Here is a 23859-nt window from a genome sequence, read left to right as displayed (position 1 = left end):
ATGTTTTGTGGCGGAATATCCATAAGCTCTTATTGCCAGGTTTCAGCTCAAAACGTTATATTTTACTAATGGTTCTGCTGATAGTCAGTCTCTTCAGCTCTTTCTCTTTTGCTACACTGAGATTGCTTAGGTAGTCCAAGTCTAATTTCTTTTTGGAGGCATTGTAGTTGGGTGTATTAATCTATAAGACAGGGGACTTAACTCAAGTTAGCAAACTTACCGATTTCACCCACGTGAAAATTGGTAAAAGTTATGGTTGAAAAGCTATTTTAACTGCTATTCAGGGGTGCCTCGGGAAAAATAAGTTGACAAAAGCACAGCCATGGTCGTGACCAATGTCCTCCTAAAATTGGAGCGACATGTGTGCTAATTTGTGGACGTGCATAAAGTACATTTGCGTACACACACACACTCACACACATCCTGCCTTTTATAGATATAGATATATTTAATTTTTCTTCCAAAATTTTTGTTGCTTTTGTAATCGTGTCAATGGAAGTTGACTCTGTCCATTATTGGAACTCCAATAATGGACAGCCAATATCCATTGACAAAGTTGCAAAAGCAACAAAAATTCTGGAAATAAAAATGTAAATAATAGGCACAGGCATAGCTGTGTGCCATAAATGCAGGCATGGCTGAGTGGTAAGAAGCTTGCTTCTCAACCACACAGTTCCACTTTATGGCACCTTGGACAAATGTCTTCTACTATAGCCTTGGGCCGACCAAAGCCTTGTGAGTGGATTTGGTTGATGGAAACTGAAAGAAGCCTGTCGTATGTATATATATATATATGTGTGTGTGTGTGCGTGTGTGTATGTGTATATATGTGTGTGTGTGTGTATGTATGTAGTTGTGTGCCTGTGTTTGTCCTCCTACCATCGCTTGACTACTAAGTTGGTCACCTAGGTAGCAGAAGCTATCAACTACTTCTAGTTTCTCCCCCTGGAGTGTGATGGAATCTGTTTTCTGAGTATCTGTGGTGTCTATTGCCCCTGTGCATCTGCTGCACACAAAAGCTATCTTCTCATTGATAATCTGTTGTGTTCTGTATCACAATATAGCATTATTAGCTCTTCTCTATAAAAAGTGTCTTTTCTTATTTCAGATTCTATGTCTTGTGGGGCAGATTCAATTCACCCAGCAATGTGAGAATGCTATCAAGCAAAACAACTTGAATGGATACCTCCATGACGTCAAACATAAGCTTGACGTTCTTACCAGGAAAAATGTGAAATGTGAAGACATCCTTGAGCTGAAACTAAAAGCTCTCATCCTTGATATGGTCCATGGCATAGATGTGATCCAACAGCTGATGGCAGCAAATGTCACTTCTGTTACAGATTGGCATTGGCAGAAGCAGCTCAGGTGAAAGGCACCAACATTTTCTCTTATTTAATTCTTCAATTATATTATATTATAGGCACAGGAGTGGCTGTGTGGTAAGTAGCTTGCTTACCAACCACATGGTTCCGGGTTCAGTCCCACTGTGTGGCACCTTGGGCAAGTGTCTTCTACTATAGCCTCGGGCCGACCAAAGCCTTGTGAGTTGATTTGGTAGACGGAAACTGAAAGAAGCCCATCGTATATATGTATATATATGTATGTATGTGTATGTTTGTGTGTCTGTATTTGTCCCCCTAGCATTGCTTGACAACCGATGCTGGTGTGTCACTTGACAGTTTGGCAAAAGAGAGCGATAGAATAAGTACTGGGCTTACAAAGAATAAGTCCTGGGGTCGATTTGTTCGACTAAAGGCGGTGCTCCAGCATGGCCGCAGTCAAATGACTGAAAAACGTAAAAGAGAGAGAGAGAGTATCATCTATTTTAACCATTTAGCATTCACATTACTCTGCCAAATGAAATGCTCATTTATTCATATTGCTTTGAATTAATTCTGCTTTATCTCGTAGCTTTTATGATGTGATTGTATATTTCTAGAATGACGTATGGTAGGTTTGAGAAGTTGGACCTAAAGGTAGAATATTTGGGCCTGATATGCCCAGTTTAAATGCTAAAGGGTTCAACATAAATTCTGTTTGCCTTGTATGTATATTTACTTATGCTTGAATAAATAAGCTCTAATATATATATGTATATATATATATATATAATATATATATATATTTGTAAAAAATGAAGTTCGAAAATGCTGCTGTATTATACAATTTTTAATTTTTATATATATACATTATAACATGTTTCAGTTCCTGAAATGAACTTTATCAAAAAAAGTTATATATAAAAAAAGACAGCTCATGCCGTCAAACACAAGAAATTCATTTATAATACACAACGGAGTCAGACATCTTAGAGTTCATGTATAGTTGATATATAGTTCATGTATAGTTGATATATAGTTTGAAGTATATGTCCAAAGTGTTCGATGCAGTGGCCCACGGTGGCGATACGTATTCAATACAAAAAACAGATCAAAGTGGTGGAAAGCGGTCAATACAGAAGATTGATGTTTCCGAAAGAGCGAGGAATTCATTTTTACCTTAAGCAAATGTGATGACCCATGGTGGATGTTCGCTGGGTGGTTCTATATATATATATACAAATTGAGGTAGGGGTTGCAAATTCAACCCTCCATGGGATAACATATATCCATGGGATAACATATATCCAATATATGTTTTGTTATATATTTTTATGTTTAACCTTAATGTTCTTATGTAGTGGTTCAATAAAGTATGTGATTGGGTATTATCTGGTAGTTGATTAATGATTTAGATGTATTTCTCCATTTTCTGATTTTGTATATTTTTTTTTTTACTTGTTTCAGTCATTTGACTGCGGCCATGCTGGAGCACCGCCTTTAGTCGAGCAACTCGACCCCGGGACTTATTCTTTGTAAGCCCAGTACTTATTCTATCGGTCTCTTTTGCCGAACCGCTAAGTGACGGGGACGTAAACACACCAGCATCGGTTGTCAAGCAATGCTAGGGGGACAAACACAGACACACAAACACACACACACATACATATATATATATACATATATACGACAGGCTTCTTTCAGTTTCCGTCTACCAAATCCACTCACAAGGCATTGGTCGGCACGGGGCTATAGCAGAAGACACTTGCCCAAGGTGCCACGCAGTGGGACTGAACCCGGAACCATGTGGTTGGTTAGCAAGCTACTTACCACACAGCCACTCCTGCGCCTATATATATATATATTTTTTTTTTCAAAATGTTTATTGTAAATAAAATCAAGGGTACGTAGTGTTCCATTAATTAATTAATAAGGTAAAAAACATATAATTAATGCACAAACAAATGGAAAATAGACACAGAAGGTCACCAGCCCCTCATCAGTTATCAGCCAGAGGGTCAAACACCACCAACAGGGAAAGAATATTATCGAAGGCATGAAATTGTGTTTGTCCCTCTGGCTGATAATTGATGAGGGGCTGGTGATCTTCTGTGTCTGTTTTCTCTTTGTTTTTTTATTGTTTTTTAACTTACACACACACACACACTCTCTCTCTCTCTCTCTCTCTCTCTCTCTCTTACTCTCTCTCAGTTTGTGCTTTTATTATGTTTTTTAACTTAAACAAACACACACACATATATACACTCTCTTGCTCTCGCTCTCTCTCTTTCTCTCTCTCTCTCTGTCTCCCTCTCTCTCTTTCTCTCTCTCTCCTGCCCTCCAACTAAAGTAACCATGTATCTCCCCTGCAGTAAGACACCTGTTTCTGTTCTTCTCTCGTTATTTAGCCTCTCATCACCTGGTACAAAACCACTGCCTTCAATACCACTGACCCACTCTCGGTTGAGCGATTTTCGTCTTGCAAGTCGCTCGGTGACCTTGCAGGTGCTAGTACCATGTACATAGCACCCAGTCCACTTTGTAAAGTGGTTGCCATTAGGGAGGTTCTCCAGTTGTGAAAATCCTTCGAAAGCACAGTGGAGCTTACTAGCCCCTGCCAAACTGTCTAAATGAGGAGGATGTATTGGGTTGTCCGGAAAGTTCGAGCCGATTTTTAAAGGAAAGAAAAAGGTCAATAAATACCTGCCATTACATTTTTAATCAACAAAATATGAACCATTTTGTTGCACAATGCGTCTCCATCTTTCCTTTAACTTGAAAATACCCTCTTCCCAGAATTGAGGTGGTTTCATGGCAAAGAATTCATCAAGGTATCTTTTTATGTCATCCAAGGAATTGAAATTTTTACCATTAAGACTATTCTGCAGAGACCTGAATAAGTGGAAATCCGAAGGAGCAGTATCTGGTGAATATGGAGGGTGGGGTAACACATCCCAGCCAAGTTGCAGCAATTTTTGTCTGGTTCCTAAAGTGTCAAGTGCCGAAAATGAACTTTCTTATTTTCCATTTTAAAGGGTTACAGAATTAACACAGGTAATAGGAACATAAACCATCTTCCATGAAAAGATAGCTTAAACCGTGCTCTAAATGGAGGTGTAATCAAATCCTATTTTATGGATTCAACCATGTTCTAAAATATGTTGAAAGGTAAGTTACTAAAAATCGGCATGAACTTTCTGGACAACCCAATAGTAGTAGTACACTAGTCTCTTTCACTCATACACACATATATACGTGCACATCTAAACACATTCACATGCAGATGCATGTATATGCTCATGCTCTTTTACACTATATCAGGTTCGGCTTTTTAACATGTTCTATTAATATGACAAAGTCCTGGGTGGCCCTTTTCTTCAACATGTGAAAGGAATTAGTTTTTCTAGAACTTCAGGGCTCTCCCTTTTCTTACAGGTACTACACGAAGAATACAAACCTCTGTATCATCAAGATGGTAGACGCTGAGTTTAACTACACGTTTGAGTACCAAGGGAACATCCAGAAACTGGTCCATACTCCACTCACTGACAAGTGCTACTTGACCCTAACTCAAGGTAACTTATAAAGCTTTTCATCTTCATCAGTTATTGTTGTTGTTTATGCTGTTGTTATTGTGGCGGCTGCTGCTGCTACTGTTGCTGTTGTTGCTGCTTCTGCTGCTACCACTGCTCCTCCTGTTGTTACCTCCCTTGGAAATGCAGTTTCCCCTCTGACCTCATCCTCTCACCTTTGACATTCTGTTGTGTTTCCTTAAGAAACAGTCTACAATATAAGAAGTACAGAGTATTCAATACCAGCCAATGTACTTTATCCATTGGTCTCTCACCATCCCAAAGTCAACGACCTGGCTAATTCTGACGTCCCTTGGTATTCCAACTCTTGATGGAATCACTTGGTGGGTACCTTTGTAATATAGAGCATGTCTTGGCCATTTTAAACCTTAATGCAAAAGATTAATCAGCACTGTGAGGGTTAAACCTGATGGTGTCTATCTTTCTTCAGATTTGGGCATAGTTGATTTCTTCCAGAAAGTGAGAGAAGTGGAGTGGGGTGAGAAAGAGAGACAGACAAAAGAAGAATTGCCCCTATAAACTATCAGTAGACTGATACTTTATCAGCTTCAAAAGGATAAAACGCTAAGGTGACTTTGGCAAGAATTGAACTTCAAGTGCAGCTGCTCACAATGAATAATACCATGCATGGGAAGACCTGTCAAGCCAAGTGAGATTGTAGTTGTGGCCGATGCTGGTGCCCATGATGGTGGCACATAAAAAGCACTCACTACACTCTTGGAGTGAATGGCATTAGGAAGGGCATATCAGCCGTAGAAACCATGCCAGATCAGACTGCAACATAATGCAGCTCCCACCTTACCAGTTTTCAGTCAAACCATCCAACCCATACCAGCATTAAATGATGATGATGATGAGGAGGAGGAAGATCCACAGCTCTCCCATCGCACCATCTTAAATATAACATCCCATCTGGTTAGAATCTCTTTACCATTGCCTTGTGAAATGTACTGCATTTGATGGTATAAAAGATGCACGGGTGTATAAGATGAACCCCATTTTGGCAGCACGTATTCAAGAGGGGAAAAAAAAAGGTTTAACGCTTTAGCATTTAAACCAGCCATACCTGGCCTAAATATTCCCAGGGCTTTATGTTCAAACTGGACAAGTCTGGCTTTTTACACTGATCTTACAGTGTAATTCTAAAAAATAAATAATAATAATAATAATAATAAACATCATCATCGTTTAATGTCCGCCTTCCATGCTGGCATGGGTGGAACCATCAAAATTTAGAAGGTACGATATAACGTGTGATTAGTTCAAAACATTGTGAATAAATAAGTATCACTTTTGACAGAGTAGTCTGAATGCTAAATGGTTAACATTTTGCTTATGGAAAGCCCAACTTTGCATGTGGGACCTTTTGCGGGGGCCAAAAATACATCTTATATGCCATCAAATACACAATGTCTTTCACAACCTGAGATTTTTATGATTTCAGTAAATGGCCAGTTATATAGTGTTTGGTCTTCTCAAAGCATATCCAGTTGAAATTAATCTTCTTGAATATAAAATGCTATCGGCTGAGAAATTTTACACTTTTGTAATTAACCATTCGTTATTGTAGAAACTGAAGCAGGAATCTTAACAGATAGAAAATACCAAGGTTAAGAAAATGTCAATCCTAATTAATATTTAAATCAGTGATCACAGAAGAATCTCCAGTGCTGCTTTAAGTATCTTTAAGATCTGATTAAGAAGTGTAGTTGCTTGACTTGCTGAATCTAGAAACCAAATAGTGCTCGAGTCAATATAGTTGAAAAGGAATGAATGAAACTTAGTTAAAGAAGTAATGTACAGGTGCAAGGCAGGTAATGGTTTACCTGCATGGCAAGTCACACCTGTATGAGTCTGCAATTTGAATGGTGGTGTTGATCCTGAGTTGAAACACTTCAGATTGAATACTAGTTTTATTCATTAAATTTACCATGTAGGCAGCACATAGATAGGGTAGCTTTGCGAGCTGAACATAGACATTGATGAGGCGAATGATTATGATCCAAAAATGATAAAGATGGGAGAAGACAGAAAGCACCCGCCGACCCTCTGCTTCTCTAAAATATTCATCATCATCATCATCATCATTTAACGTCCGTTTTCCATGCTAGCATGGGTTGGACGGTTCAACTGGGGTCTGGGAAGCCAGAAGGCTGCGCCAGGCCCAGTCTGATCTGGCAGTGTTTCTACAGCTGGATGCCTTTCCTAACGCCAACCACTCCGAGAGTGTAGTGGGTGCTTTTTATGTGCCACCTGCACAGGTGCCAGATGAGGCTGGCAACAGCCACAATCGGATGGTGCTTTTTACGTGCCACCATAAAAAAAATGCATTTACAGAGGTATTAACCCTCTTACAATTTAAAATACATTATACTTGGACTAAAAAATCCATACAATTATAAAACATAATTTATAAACAAATTGGAGGTGATAAACCTCTACAATCCTTCCCTGAGTAATTTTCTTGCAACTTGCAGGCATTCCTGCAACCGCAATCTGGGGCTCCAAAAAAGAATTCTATAATTCTCGGTTTTACACAAGTCAATTATAAGATCACAGTAATTCTTTCTAGCACCAGAGCTGCCACCTGTGAAGCCACTCTGGGCTGTCAATACAAGTCGGGTCCCTCAGGACCCGACTATCCATATCATTCTCCACGAAACTGTCAATAGCCCCTCCCCTGAGATTGAATACTAGCTGGTCAATCCAGTAGGAGAGACTTCACATCAATGAGGGAGCAGAGCTGATGTGCTGCAAAGCCATTTAGAGGAAGGCCCTCCTGAAACAGTGCACAGTTTCTCCTGGTGACTCCTGAAGCCTGCTGGTGTCTGGTATGCAGGGCTTCCAATTAACAGCACTTGCAGAAGCAACTTGTTTGCAGTCTCTATGGTTACTCAACACTTCATTGCTGAAATAGACATTTTTTTCTTGCTGTCTTGTTTTCTTTGCATTGTTTGCTGTAAATAATCTTCCCTATGCACAAGGCCTGAAATTTTGAGTTGAGGATGGAGCCAATCAATTACATCAACCCCAGTGTGTAACTGGTACTTATTTTATTGACTCTGAAAAGATGAAGGGCAAAGTCGTCTTCAGTGGAATTTGAACTCTGGTGCTGGTGCAATGTAAAAAGCACCCAGTACACTCTGTATAGTGGTTGGCATGAGGAAGGGCATCCAGACATAGAAACCATACCAGAGTAGATAATGGAGCTTGGTGTGTGTGCCCCCCCCCCCCCCAGCTTCACCAGCCTCTGTCAAACCTGATGGAAAATAGTCATTAGATAATAACGATGATGATGATGAAGAAGAAGAAGAAAAAGAGGCAAATGAATTGCCACTAAACCTTTTGTCCAGCATTCTAATGATTCTGCCAACACACTGCCTTATTTGTTGTAAATAATGAAACCATGCTAGCTTGATAAAAAGGAAAGAGAGTTATAAGACTTTCATGTACTGGAGGCACATGGATTAGTGGTTAGAGTAGCGGACTCGCAGTCAAAGGATCGCGGGTTCGAATCTCAGACTGGGCGATGTGTCTGTTTATGAGCGAAACACATAAGCTCCACACAGCTCCAGCAGAAGGTAATGGCGAACTTTTGCTGACTCTTTCGCCACAACTTTCTCTCACTCTTTCCTCCTGCAACTTGCAGCTCACCTGCGACTGACCGGCGTCCTGTCCAGGTGGGGAACCTATACGCCAAGGAAACCAGGAAACCAGCCCTTATGAGCCAGGCATGGCTCAAAAAGGAACAAACAACAACAAGACTTTCATGTAGAAAGGATTAACCCATAATGTTAGAATCTTCTTCTTCACATTGCTGCACATTGTCATTATCTAGTTTGCACTTTTTTATTGAATAATTCTTTACTTTTTGTTCTTATCAACTAGGAATGCATATGGGTCTTGGTGGTAACCCTTATGGCCCTGCTGGAACTGGCAAAACAGAGTCTGTCAAAGCCCTCGGTGGACTTTTTGGTCGACAAGTTCTTGTATTCAATTGTGATGAGGTAGGGAATTTTTTTTTCCTTTTGTTCTCACTTCAACCAATTCTAAGAAAGGTTTTAATTTCAGAGTGTAATTCATCATTTTAAGATATAAAGAAAAAACACACAAATCTCAAAAACACTAAAAAAAAAAAAATTTCAAGTAATTTCTCAATTGTTAAAAAGGCTGAATATTTTTCAAATGTTTATTATTTTCCTTTTAAACTTTTTGTCAAATGGCTGGGTTCATATATCATCCCACTATTTTTGTACTAAAGAGATAATTGAGTTGATTTTTTCAAGAATATATATATACTGTATTTACTGTTATAATCTGCTCTTGAATCTAGTGCTTTGCCCCACCATTCCCTCTGCGCACACACAGACACACACTTCATAGCTAAAAATAAGATTCTGCATGCAGGATTTTTGTCCAAACCAGGGCAAAATGTACTTCTCTGATTTTGTTGGACAGTGAGGACAAGTGAGAGGTATTTTGGCATTGAGGTAACCCAGGATTTCCTTAAAATCAATTGAAACATGTGCATTGCACAAATGACTTCAATGCCACCAACACAGGAGGTGATTGCTCCTCCTGTGTTGGGCTGTGCCTCAATTCCTGGCTGTGTAATGATGCAAAATTCCATGTATGTCAAAGAAATATAAAAGAAGGCTATTGGATCCCTCATCATTCTGTCTTCCTCTCTTAAATCTTTACATCAAGTCAAAATTCTTCAATGATACCCAAACAGTCTGATGAGACATTCTTTGAAAGAAGATGGCAGGACAGTTCCACTTATGCTCCTCTATACTTCCAACTTTGAGTTGATGCCTTCAAGAGGTTCCTAGCACAGACCTTTCAGTGTTTTGTTCTTATTTATTATCATCTTCCACAAAAGGATAAGAGAGGGTCAAAAATGGTAACAAGCTGGACTGAGATGGCTTATGTTGTATATTTTGGGTTCAAACTCTGCTATTCCAGGATTGATGAACTAAGAAGCAGTATGGCGCCAAAGGCTGATTCCATCAATGGCACCCACCTCTTTTAAATATTTCTGGCCTTCCAACAATATATGATAAAATCCTTATTGTCCACCCCAGCCTTTCCCGCCACCATTGCCTAATACTCTTATAACACCCTCTCCCCTCCACCCTGCTACTTCAACTTCTTTTCTTTACCATTTCAGTAAATTTCAATTTTTGTTTGTGAATGACTTTTTTTCTTTGACACGTTTGCAGAGTCTAGACGTGAAGTCGATGGGGCGTATCTTCATTGGCCTTGTCAAATGTGGTGCCTGGGGCTGTTTTGATGAATTCAATCGACTGGAACCGCCAGTGCTGTCAGCTGTCTCCATGCAAATCCAAGTCATCCAAGATGCTATCAAAAACAAATCAAAACACATGGAATTACTCGGTAAAAATGTAAGAACAGTTTCATGCAGCCATATTGATGTGATCATCATCATCATCATCATTATCATCACCATCATCATCATCATCATCATCATAATCTTTATTATTTTCATAAATATCATTATCTTCACATCACCATTAATATCATTAACATCATCATCATTATCACGGTTATCATTTTCATTAACATCATTATCTTCACATCACCATTTATGTCATGACCATCATCAACAGCAGCAGCAGCATTATCACCACTATCAACATCATCATTATCATCATCAGATTTTGTGTTAGAAGCAACTTGGTATTACACATCATATCAACATCACGTACTGAATGTACATGTGTTATTAAACATTTGTAGCTGTGGTATTTTGTCTAAGGGATCTCTTTAAAGACATATAGTGTTAAAAAAACACAGTATAATCCAAAGCTAGGTGAAACAAAATCACCTTGGAATTGAACTTGAATGACAGATGTTAATATTTCACAGTTTTCACTGTTTCATCAGTATTATTTACATACCCCACCTCTGAGATGAATCCGCAGCTAGCTAGCTAGAAATATATATACAATTAGCATAAAATCTATTTGCTGATGTGCAAAAGCACAGCAGAAGTAGAATAAAATTCAAAGTTTGTGTTAGAAATATCTCGATAATGTAAACATTATCAATATCACATATTTAATGTATATGTGTTTTCAGATACTACAAAGCTGCAGTATTCTGTCTGAAGACATGTAGTGGTTAACAACAAAAACATAGCATACTTCAAAGCTAGGTGAAATGTAAATGAGAGTGTGTAGAAAGGCACATGGCTTAGTGATTAGAGTATTTGGCTCACTGTCATATGGTTGTGAGTTCAATTCTTGGCAGTACATTGCATCCTTGAGTAAGACACTCTATTTCACATTGCTCTGCTCCGCTCAGCTGGAAAAAATGAGTAGCACCCGTATTTTGAAGGACCAGTCTTGTCACACTCTGTGTCATCCTGAATCTCCTTGAGAACTAAATTAAGGGTATGTGTGTTTCTGGAGTGCTCAGACACTTGCACACACTAGCATAGCTAGGGGGAAATCAATAAAGGCAGTCCACTCCAGGCAGCACTTTTGGGTTAAATGTAGGCAATATGTGTTTTGTTTTTTTTGTGGGGTCCAGGGGTGACAAATGGAAGGGCCACCCCAGGCAGCACACACTCTAGCTACACTAGTGCTTGCACATTAATTTCATGAGCAGATTGTTCATTTGATCAGATCAAGTGGAACCATCATTATTGTAACCTATGGAGTGTCTGTGTTATATGTTTTATATATATATATATATATATATATATATATATATATATATATGAAAATAATAATGCAATACAAATGTATTACTTTCCAGTAAAAGATAGCCCCATAAGGGTAAAATTATACGTATAAAAGTAGATAAATGGTGCCTTGTACCATTTATCTACTTATATATATATATATATATATATATATAGACACACACACACACACACATATGCCTGTGCCTATATATATATATATATATATATATACCGTCCAACCCATGCTAGCCAGTCCAACCCATGCTAGCATGGAAAGCGGACATTAAACGATGATGATGATATATATATATATATATATATATATATATAATAATATAATAATAATAATAATAATAATAATAGGGAGTATAACTCCAAACTTACAGGGAAAAATTCAGTTTAGTATTAAATCAAATTTCACAGTATAAATATATAAATATAAATTGTATATATATATCAAATCAGTGAAAATCAAACCAAATCAAAATAGATGAATAGTGAAAATCAAACCAAATCAAAATAGATGAATATCAATGGAATTTGTATCTTTGTGGTTCCAGTACCGGTGGCACACAAGAAAACCATCCGAAGTGGCCGTAGCTGGTACCGCATCGACTGGCCTCCGTGCTGTGGGCACAACAAACACCATCTGATCGTGGCCGTTCGCCAGCCTCACCTGGCACCTGTGTCGGTGGCACATAAAAACACCATCCAAAGACCCGGCGACGTAGTCAGTCCACCTGTGCATACCTTCCCTCTTATGACACTTGTGAAGACCTGTTGAGGCAGAGGCAAGTGTGTGACACTTGTGGAGACCTGTTGAGGCAAGTGTGTGACACGCGTGACACTTGTGAAGACCTGTTGAGGCAAGTGAAAATCAAACCAAATCAAAATAGATGAACATCAATGGAATTTGTATCTTTGTGGTTCCAGTACCGGTGGCACACAAGAAAACCATCCGATCGTGGCCGTTCGCCAGCCACATCTGGCACCTGTGTCGGTGGCACATAAAGACACCATCCGAAGACCCGGCGACGCAGACAGTCCACCTGGGCATACCTTCCTTCTTGTGACACTTGTGAAGACCTGTTGAGGCAAGTGACACTTGTGAAGACCTGTTGAGGCAAGTGAAAATCAAATCAAATCAAATCAAATCAAAACAAATCAAAATAGATGAACATAAATGGAATTTGTATCTTTGTGGTACCAGTGCCGGGACACTTGTGAAGACCTGTTGAGGCAAGTGACACTTGTGAAGACCTGTTGAGGCAAGTGAAAATCAAATCAAATCAAAACAAATCAAAATAGATGAACATAAATGGAATTTGTATCTTTGTGGTACCAGTGCCGGTGGCACACAAGAAAATCATCCGAACGTGGCCGTAGCCAGTACCGCATAGACTGGCCTCCGTGCTTTGGGGACGTAACAAACACCATCCGATCGTGGCCGTCCGCCAGCCTCATCTGGCACCTGTGTCGGTGGCACATAAAAACACCATCCGAGCGTGGCCGTCTGCCAGCCTCGTCTGGCACCTGCCAGCCTCATCTGGCACCTTGTCGGTGGCACATAAAAACACCATCCGAGCGTGGCCGTCTGCCAGCCTCGTCTGGCACCTGTGTCGGTGGCACATAAAAACACCATCCGAGCGTGGCCGTTCGCCAGCCTCGTCTGGCACCTGTGTCGGTGGCACATAAAATCACCCACTACACTCTCGGAGTGGTTGGCGTTAGGAAGGGCATCCAGCTGTAGAAACACTGCCAGATCTGACTGGCCTGGTGCAGCCTTCGGGCTCCCCAGACCCCAGTTGAACCGTCCAACCCATGCTAGCATGGAGAACGGACGCTAAATGATGATGATGATGATGATGATGATATATATATACATATATAAATCATTCATTTTTATACTTTTTGAGATCTAGTTTTATTTATGTTTTGGTTTATGTCTATCACTTTTTGAGTTGCATAATAGTGGTTTTGTTTCTAATTTATATATATATATATATATATATATAATATATATATATATATATATATATATGACAGGCTTATTTCAGTTTCTGTCTGCCAGATCCACTCACAAGGCTTTGGTTAGCGTGAGGCTATAGTAGAAGACACTTGCCTAAGGTAGCACACAATGGGACTGAACCTAGAACCATGTGGTTTGTAAGCAAGCTTCTTACCACACAGCCATGACTTAGATACATTATATGCATATGAGGTGTTCAACTCCTGCCTCTGTGACATTAATGGCTTCTCATACTCTCTCCTCTCCTTCTCCCTCCTCCTCTGTCACTCATTCTTTACTTTCTCTTTCCTCTCGCTGGTATTGGCATAGACATATGTGTGTAGCATTCTCTCCCTTCTATGACTCACTGTGTGTCCATAAATTACCTTTACACTTTGAAAGATTCATAAGAAAGTGAAAAATAAGGATAACTCAGCTGAATTTATTGGAAATCAGAGGCAAACAGATAAAGCTTTATTAGAAACACCAGAACACTGGGCTCCACTGGTTGCACACTACACATAGACAATAAATTATGGAAGGTGTAAAGATAATTTATGAACATCCTGTATGTGTTACATACATCCACAAACATCTTTCACATACGAAAACAAGCACACGTGTACAAACATATACACTAATACACACACACACACATGCAAATTTAAGCATTGTTTAAATTTTGGAATATTCCATCCATTTGCTATTTCCCTTTTTTTTAATTTTTTTTATTTTATTTTATTTATTTTTTTGTCTTTCAGATTGAAATTGACCATAACTCTGGTATCTTCATAACAATGAACCCTGCAGGTAAAGGTTATGGAGGCCGGCAGAAACTACCGGACAATCTGAAGCAGCTATTTCGGCCAGTGGCCATGTCCAAGCCCGACAACGAGCAAATTGCTGAAGTCATCCTCTTTTCGGATGGTTTCAAAGAGGCCAAAATGATCGGACGAAAGCTGGTCACTATCTTTAATCTTTCCAAGTAAGTGGTTGTTGTTATTGTTGTTGGTAGTGGTTGTTGTTATTGTTGTTGTTGTTGTTATGAATAGCTCAATGTGAGTCTTAATCCAGGAAACCTGTGTTCAGCAAAGGTATTTCCATTAATATTATTATCGTTATCGGAGTTCAAATACCACCAAGGTCCATTCTGCCTTTCATCTTTTTGAGGTCGATAAAATACATACCAGTCAAACACTGGGGTCAATGTAATTAACTTACTCCCTCCCCAGAAATTGCTGGCCTTGTGCCTATAGTAGAAAGTATCATTATTATTATTATTATTATTATTATTATTATTATTATTATTGAGTGAGAGAGCAGTTCATGCCATCAAAGTGACACTGGGGTAAACATCTTCACCAAAGGTGCTTCCAGCCATGGCGATCCCATCTATTTTTCTTCACGCTCAATGTAGTTAAGACAGCATTATTCAATGCCTCCATTGTTGTTGTTGTTGTTGCTGTTTCTTAAGTCTAGGTTAATCCTGAAGCGAGAAACCAATTCATCAAAGACATTCCACTACTGCCCATTCCACCTTTTATATTATTCAGAAGCCGTGCACTTAGGATCTCCTTTATCCAATGTGTCATTGCTACTACTGCTACTACTACTGCTGCTGCTGTTGTTGTTGCTGTTGCTGTTGTTGTTGTTGTTTAGCTCTTGGCAAATATGAATAAATGAGAGTAATTGGTAGAAGAAAACAATAAGTCTTTAGTTCCTTAACGTTGCTTGTGCTCCTGGTTCGGGTCCTTCCTTCCTTCCTTCCTTCCATCTCTCTCTCTCTTTCTCTCTTCTCTCTCTTTTCTTTCTCTCTCTTTCTCAAACTCACTTTGGTTACACATGAATGCATACAATATACCTCTTTCTCTCTCTCTCTTTCTCTCTTTCTTTCTCTCTCTCTTTCTTTCTCTCTCTTTCTCTCTCTCTCTCTCTCAAGTACACATGCATACACATACACAAATACACGCACACACACAAACACTCACACAAAAACATACAGGCGCAAACATACACATTCACATGCACATATGTTCCTCACACACACACACATATCCCCACGTACATGCATGCCTATAACACACACGCATGCACTCACACACACACACACTTTCCATCCTCACACATGCCCCCCCACACACACACACACACTTGCACTGGTTACAGTAAAATATTTATCATTCTCTTCCATCATTTCTTCTTTTTATCCCCTGTTTGTTGTCTTTCCTCAAAAGCTGAAAGGAGAAACATGGGTTTCCTCCTCTCAATATCCTCAAAAAGAGCTACCGAATGCAACCAAGTCTATGGATTGCATGGAAATCAGGGTCTGATGGTTAGTCCACAATCACTCCATAAGGAGCATAGGGTCAGCTCCCTGGTTTCTCTGGATGGAATGCCGGAGTGTTGCAGGATTACTCACTTTTACTGGCTGTGTAGACTGGGGCAACATGAAATAAATGCAACTAGAATCCTTCAATCACCTCTGTCTATGCCACATCCTTCGTGTCCGATGGCATCACTTTGTCTCCAACAATTCGGTGCGACACCAGTGCAAAATCACCTCCCTCCGACAAGTCATTCTAATGAGACGTCTGCATTGGCTGGGTCATGTGCTCCGTTGTCAACCAGGAGAATTCACCTACGAAGCAATTGCCCCAGCTCCCCTTCAGGGTTGGTGAAAACGATGTGGTGGACAATGAAAAACCTGGCTGATGACAGTCAAGGCTGATCAGGAACCCAACCTAGGCCCCCATGTCTGTGGCGTTCACCACTGGAATAGGGAGTGGTTGGAGATCACGTGGTCATTAGCCTCAAATTGCCAGGCCTGGTTGGCGCTTGTGAGAGATGCAGCATTGAGGATGAATGAAGCCAGCTCAACCTGGGTGAATGCTGTAAGAAGAAGAAGAAGAAGAAGAAGAAGAAGAAAGAACACACTGCATCACCTTGTTCAGGTATTGAAACCACAATCTTACAATCATGTGTCCAACATCCTAACCACTAAGCCATGCATCTCCATAAATTTTAGGAAGCGACCAGATTACATAGAAATCCGTATTTATGGATCTGATGGGTCCACATCACTTCATAAGGGGCATAGGGTCAGTTTCCTGGTTTCTCTGGTGTATATATTCCTCTCTGGACAACACACTGGTCCATTGCAGGTTTACTCATTTTTATTCAGCTGAGTACTGGTGGCACGTAAAAAGCATCAACCGATCGTGGCCATTGCCAGCCTCCCCTGGCACCTGTGCTGGTGGCATGTAAAAATCACCCACTACACTCATGGAATGGTTGGCGTTAGGAAGGGCATCCAGCTGTCGAAACACTGCCAGATCAGACTGGAGCCTGGTGCAGCCTCCTGGCTTCCCAGACCCCGGTCAAACTGTCCAACCCATGCTAGCATGGAAAATGGACATTAAACGATGATGATGATGATGAGTGGACTGGGGTGGTGTGAAATGAAGTGTTTTGCCCAAGAACACAGCGCATTGCCCCATTCAGAAATCAAAGCTACAATTTTACAATCATGAGTGTAACACCCTAACCACTAAGCCATTCACCTCCATAAGTTATAGAAAAGAAGCAGATTGCATGGAAATTATTGGGTTGTCCAGAATGTTCGTGCTGATTTTTAAGGGAAAGAAAAAGGTCAATAAATACTTGCCATTACATTTTTAATCAACCAAATATGAACCATTTTGTTGTACAATGCGTCTCCATCTTTCCGTTAGCTTGAAAATACCCTCTTCCCAGAATTGAGGTGCCTGGGAGGGTAAGTCAAAAAGTAAGCTACTATAAATCGGCACAAACTTTCCAGACAACCCAATAGTATCTATGGATCTGATAGTCGGTTATAAAAATAGGGCTCGGGATGTCCATAATTTACTTGAATTTACACTTTGGTGTTCCTGCATTGGACAAGGGCAATGCATGATGCAAAGTGCTCGAGCAGGATTGGTTGTGATTGTTGCACCACCTGCTGCAATGATTTTGCACTTCAAACTTTTTTTGTAGCTTGAGGTTTTTTCCTACAGCAGCATGCTCACCCATAGCCCAACCCTGTGTATTTAGGAAAGAGATTATAAGTGCAGCTGTCCTTTTTAACTGCTAGCTAAGATCCATGAAGAAATATAGTGTGAGTTGCCTTCAGTCACAGACACCTGAACATAAGTCATCTTGAAGCTTCTCTGCTCAGGCCATTGCCACAACTCCTCTGCCATCACAGTTGATAAATGGTTGTAAAACCATAGAATTATGAAGTTCACTTTAATATATTTCTAATTTTTTTTTCTATGTATATCATTTAATGTGGATATACTAAAGGAAGTGGAGGCGCAATGGCCCAGTGCTTAGGGCAGCGGATTCGCGGTCGGAGGATCGCGGTTTCAATTCCCAGACCGGGTGTTGTGTGTGTTTATTGAGTGAAAACACCTAAAGCTCCAAAAGGCTCCAGCAGGGGCTAGTGGCGACCCCTGTTGTACTCTTTCGCCTCAACTTTCTCTCACTCTCTCTTCCTGTTTCTTGAGTATCGCTGCGATGGACTGGCATCCCGTCCAGCTGGGGGGAACACATAACCACAGAAACCGGGAAACCAGGCCCATGTGCCTGGCTAGGCTTGGAAAGGGCTCATAAATATTTTTTTTAAATACTAAAGAAAAGCTACAATACTGCAGTATTTGTCTGGAAAAAGCATCTCATACAGACGTGTAGTACTAAAAAGCACTGAATATTTTTCACCTGTTACTGATGCTTCTGTGTTTTTTAGCACTATACATCTTATATGTGGTACCTTCTCAAGATGTATTGTGACTTACTTTTTAGTATACCCATCTTAATTCTTTAGCATTTAAACCAACCATATCTGTCCAAAATATTCTACCTGTTTTATGTTCAAACTGGCTAGATCTGGTTTCTTGCATAAACTCTACAATATCATTCTAAAAGATTAACAGCTACCTCATCAAATCCCAAATCTACGAAGTAATGCAAAATTAATTAAAAATATGCGAATGAATAAGCGTTACTTTTGACAGAATACTGTGAATGGAAAAGGGTTAAATCAGATATATAGATTGCTTTTCAGTACCGATACTGTTTCCATTGCAAATAACAAAGTATTCTTTTAGTGGTTTTTTTTTTTTTTGGTCTATAAGATTCTTGATGTGAATTTATGTGTTGAAACATATTTCGTTGTATCTCAGGAGGGTCATTATGTCAATAGATACATGCACTGGTTCTGTTTCACTTCCCTATATTTATAAGTCAATTGGTTAACCATTTGACCTGTTAACTGTTCAATTCTTTAATTACTACCAGAACACAAATTTGAACTCTGTTGTTTTTGGTTTTTTTTCAAGACAATTGCTAACACCACAGCAGCACTATGACTGGGGACTGAGAGCCATGAAAACTGTTCTTCGAGGTTGTGCCAGTCTTTTGCAGAAAGCCAGAGACGAAGATGGTATGTAGATAATCAGTTTTCTTTTCTCGAGATACTCTGAATTTATTGGATTCATTTGATTGTGCTTGTTAATTTAAAACAGTGCTACTCAACCAGGTTTCATATAGCCCTTCAGGGTTCATATGGCCCTTCAGGGTTCATATGGCCCGTCAAGATTCATATGGCCCTTTGCTGTTAAAATTTATTTCCAATAAATATTATTCCCAATATATTTCTACAATACAGAAATTTACATTATTTACATTATTTACATTTGACATATATTTGTCCTCATCTTGTTTTTTTTTAACACAGCGTTTCAGCTGATATACCCTCCAGCCTTCTTCAGGTGTCTTGAGGAAATTTTGAACCTGGGTTCTCATTCCTATGGTATTTTTCGATGTTGTTATTATTATTATTATTATTATTGTTCAGGTCACTGCTTGGAATCAAACTTGGAATCTGGGGGTTAGTAGCCTGTGCTCTTAACCACTATGGCATGTGTAAATAATGTACATAATTCCTCATCTCTTAAATATAGAACTGTAATACAGAAATTATTTTAATAATTATTTTTATACAATTCCTAATAATACTTCATTATAAAAATATAATAGGATTTTTTTTAAAAATTGGGTGTCACATAACAGGCACCCATGCCAATGGCACATAAGAAGCACCCTTCAAATGTGGGGCTTCATGGAGGCAATGATAAGTGTCCAAGACCTTTGGTGATATGCCATGCTTGAGAAAACTCATCAAGTGAAAGCATAGTTGTGGCCAATTCCGGTGTCATATAACTGGCACCTGTGCTGGTGGCACGAAAAAAGCACCCATTACTCTCTTGGAGTGGTTGTCGTTAGGAAGGGGCATCCAGCTCTAGAAACCATGCCAAATCAGATTGGAACCTCTTGCAGCTCTCCAGCTTAGCAATTTCAGTCGAACAGTCTAACCCATGCCAGCACGGAAAGCAGACACTAAATGATGATGATGATGAATTGCTAGGAGGGTCGATCCAAGTAGAATAGGAATCAAAAAGGTTCATAGGTAAGATATGGTTGAGAAACACTGATTTAACTGTTTTGTTACCAACCCAGCTGAAACCAGCTCTGGCTCTGAGTACAAATTTATTTTCATAAGTTTTGAATTAAAATCTTCCACCAAACCTTAGTCACAATTTATGTTCCTAACACTAAGTGAATAATAACTAGGTTATTTCACTAAATTCTCTGTTATATTTAAAATTAATTGAAAGAAATCCAGAGGACCTCAAGATAAATACTGTAACAAAAGGGTTAAAAGGTTACTCTTTTACTTGTTTCAGTCATTTGACTGTGGCCATGTTGGAGCACCACCTTTAGTTGAGCAAATCGACCCCAGGACTTATTCTTTGTAAGCCTAGTACTTATTCTATCGGTCTCTTTTGCCAAACCGCTAAGTTACAGGGACATAAACATGTGGTTGTCAAGCTATGTTGTGGGGACAAACACAGACACACAAACATACACACACATATGTATGTATATATATATATATATATATATATATATACACATATATATACATACATACGACGGGCTTCTTTCAGTTTCCATCTACCAAATCCACTCACAAGGTTTTAGTCGGCCCAAGGCTATAGTAGAAGACACTTGCCCAAGGTGCCACGCAGTGGAACTGAACCTGGAACCATGTGGTTGGTAAGCAAGCTACTTACCACACAGCCACTTCTACACCTATGACAGCCACTCCTAGTTAATGTATGTTTCAGTTTGCACCCTACAGGTTTAACCAGCCACCTATAGGAAGTTAATGGGATTGTTTTTTATGACAGAATCCTCATTTCTGACAAGTCACAGTTTCTAATATTGTTACACTAGAAGAATCAATGAAAACATAGGAGATAATTTGACAATTAGCTTTACTCCAGGTGAATTGTAGGGCACCTGCAATCATAGAGACTAAGGCTACCAGTTGATGCTGGATTCCAGAACAGGTGTGTTTTTATTGCATGCTGAGTTAGCAGTTTGGTTGGTTAGTGCTTGCACCCAACCGCATGGTTTGGGATTCAGTTCTACTGTGTTTCACCTTGGACAACTGTCTTCTAGTATAGTCCTGAGCCAACCAAATTCTTGGAAGTGGATTTGGTAAAGAGAAACAGAAAGATGTCTGTCATATGTATATATGTGTATTTGCATGCATGGACGTGTGTGTGTGTGTGTTAGTATCCTTGTATTCACTTCAGCTGATAGCTGTAAACAAGTGTCACTGCCTTGCAATCTTCCATAAAAACATGTCTGGTCATGAGGAAATATTACCATATTTGAAAACAGGTGAAGGTCAATAACAGGAAGAGCATCTGAGCTTAGAAAAATCTGCCTCAGCAAATGGCACATGACCCATGGAAAAGTGAACATAAAAACAATTATGATTATATGTATATATGTGTGCATGTGTGTTTGTACATGCTGTGTATGTTATGACATTAATCCTATTATTATTATTATTATTATTATTATGATTATTATTATTATTATTATTATTATATTATTATTATTATTATTATTATTATTATCATTATTATTATTGTTATTGTTATTATTATTAAGGCAGTGAGCTGGCAGAATTGTTAGCACATCGGACAAAATGTTTCCCAGTATTTTGTCCATCACTACATTCTGAATTCAAATTCTGCTGAGGTCAACTTTGGCTTTCATCCTTTCAGGGTAGATAAATTAAGTACCAGGGAAACACTGGGGTCATTGTAATCAACTAGTCCCCTCCTACTAAATTTCAGGCCTTGTACCTTTACTAGAAAGGATTATTATTATTATTATTTTTATTATTATTATCATTATTATTATTATTATTATTTTCATTATCATCTTCTTTCAATTCTGTTTCCATTTCTTGCCAATTGTCTTCCTGACACCTAGGGCAGAGAAACGCACTGTATACATTAGTAGTTCATTAAAATAAACACACCAGATTGTTCATTTACATAGTCATGTGACAGAGAAAAAGGGGAAGAAAGACAGAGAAAAAGGAAAAAATTTATAAAATGAAAAAATATAAACAAAGAAAATAGAAGGGACAAAAATGAAAGAAAATTCACACCGACAATGCTCTTCTCAGTATGTGTGACATCTTTATATATAAAAGAGAAGTTGTGTGTCTGTCTCCTACGATTTAGATTCCTAACTACTCCCACATTTTGCGATGCAGTTTAACCAAAACTGGGTATCTTATAGTCGTGATTCATATCGAGCCCTTCTGGGTATTAGCGCGCGTCTATGATGAGTCTATGATTATATAAGGGAAGTAACTCTCTAAAAAAATTTACCATCATTTGTTTTCCATTTTTAATGCATTTTTTTGCTATTTTTTGGCTATAACTCTCTAAAAATGCTTATATAGTTATTTCCCTTACAAACCCGAGCAACGCCGGGCGATACTGCTAGTACCAGATAAGACAATCTTTTACACTTCCTGCATGGATGGTAAGCCAGGGATGATTCTTAAATAATTTTCAATCATCATCATCATCATCATTATTATTATTCAACCAATATTGATTTTTATTGATTTTTTTTTTTAATGCTATTTCTAATATGAAACTGATGCAAAACTGAACTCCAATATGTTTTCCTTCTTTCTTTTTTTTCCTTTCAAATTTTTTTTCTCTTCGGTATAATATCCATCTTTTAGTAACCATCGATGAAACAGTCGAATCAATGTTAGTGGTGCAGGCGCTGAGATTCAACACTCTGTCGAAGCTCACCTTCTCTGACAGCAGCGTGTTTGACAGTCTGGTGCAAGACATATTCCCAGGGGTTAGCTTCAAGGACATTCAATTTGAGAATGTCGCTCAGGCATTCCGCGAGGTGTGTGAAGAACAGAACCTGACCATTGATGAAAGCCAGGTAAGTGAGGCAAACTACTTTTACTCAATGTCCCAAATGTCCCAGCTTCAGTGTGATGGATACATGTATATTTTATTTGGTGTAGTAGTGTGTGTTTGTATGTATGTATGTATGTGTGTATATAGGAAAGTATTGTTTTATATTTATATGCATTTTCATGTTATGATATATGTAAGCGTGGCTGTGTGGTAAGAAACTTGCTTCCCAACCACATGATTCCAGGTTCAGCCCTACTGCATGGCACTTTGGGCAAGTGTCTTCTACTATAGCCTTGGGCTGACCAAAGCCTTGTGAGTGGATTTGGTTGATGGAAACTGAAAAAAGCCCATCATATATATATATATATATATATATATATATATGTATGTGTGTGTGTGTGTGTATATATATATATATATATATATATACATATATCGATAGATAGATATGTATATGTATGTATATATTTATGTGTGTGTCTGTGTTTGCCCGCTACCATAATTTGACTACCAATGTTGGTGTGTTTATGTCCCCATAACTTAACAATTTGGCAAAAGCAACCGATAGAATAAGTACTAGGCTTATGAAGAATAAGTCCTGGGGTCAGTTTCTTTAACTTAAAAAACATTTTAAGGTGGTACTCCAGCATGGCTGCAATCAAATGACTGAAGCAAGTAAAAGTATAAAAGATGTCATCATTGTCATCATCATCATCATTTGATGCCTGCTTTCCATGAATGGTTTGACAGGAGCTGGCTAGGCAGAAGATTGCACCAGGCTTCACTGCCTGTTTTGGCAGGGTTTATATGTGTTATATATATATATATATATATATATATATATATATATAGCAGTATCACCCGGCATTGCTCGGGTTTGTTTCAA

At 38.9% G+C, this 23859-nt stretch overlaps 1 protein-coding gene across 2 annotated transcripts in view; it reads left to right on the top strand.

Annotated features, from left to right (window-relative positions):
- Window positions 1–23859, top strand: part of LOC115221696 (cytoplasmic dynein 2 heavy chain 1-like) — a 398382-nt gene that overhangs the window by 200040 nt on the left and 174483 nt on the right. For both annotated transcript variants that reach the window (XM_036510740.1, XM_029791902.2), the window contains exons 28-34: window positions 1109–1368; window positions 4758–4897; window positions 8804–8922; window positions 10138–10320; window positions 14397–14620; window positions 18993–19096; window positions 22781–22995. In XM_036510740.1, coding sequence (XP_036366633.1) covers window positions 1109–1368; window positions 4758–4897; window positions 8804–8922; window positions 10138–10320; window positions 14397–14620; window positions 18993–19096; window positions 22781–22995 — 1245 coding nt within the window. The remainder of the gene's footprint in view (window positions 1–1108; window positions 1369–4757; window positions 4898–8803; window positions 8923–10137; window positions 10321–14396; window positions 14621–18992; window positions 19097–22780; window positions 22996–23859) is intronic.

This window comes from Octopus sinensis, linkage group LG18, assembly GCF_006345805.1.
Source record: "Octopus sinensis linkage group LG18, ASM634580v1, whole genome shotgun sequence".
NCBI lineage: Eukaryota > Metazoa > Mollusca > Cephalopoda > Octopoda > Octopodidae > Octopus > Octopus sinensis.
Note: the sequence above shows the minus strand (reverse complement) of the source record. Positions and strands in the feature narration are given on the sequence as shown.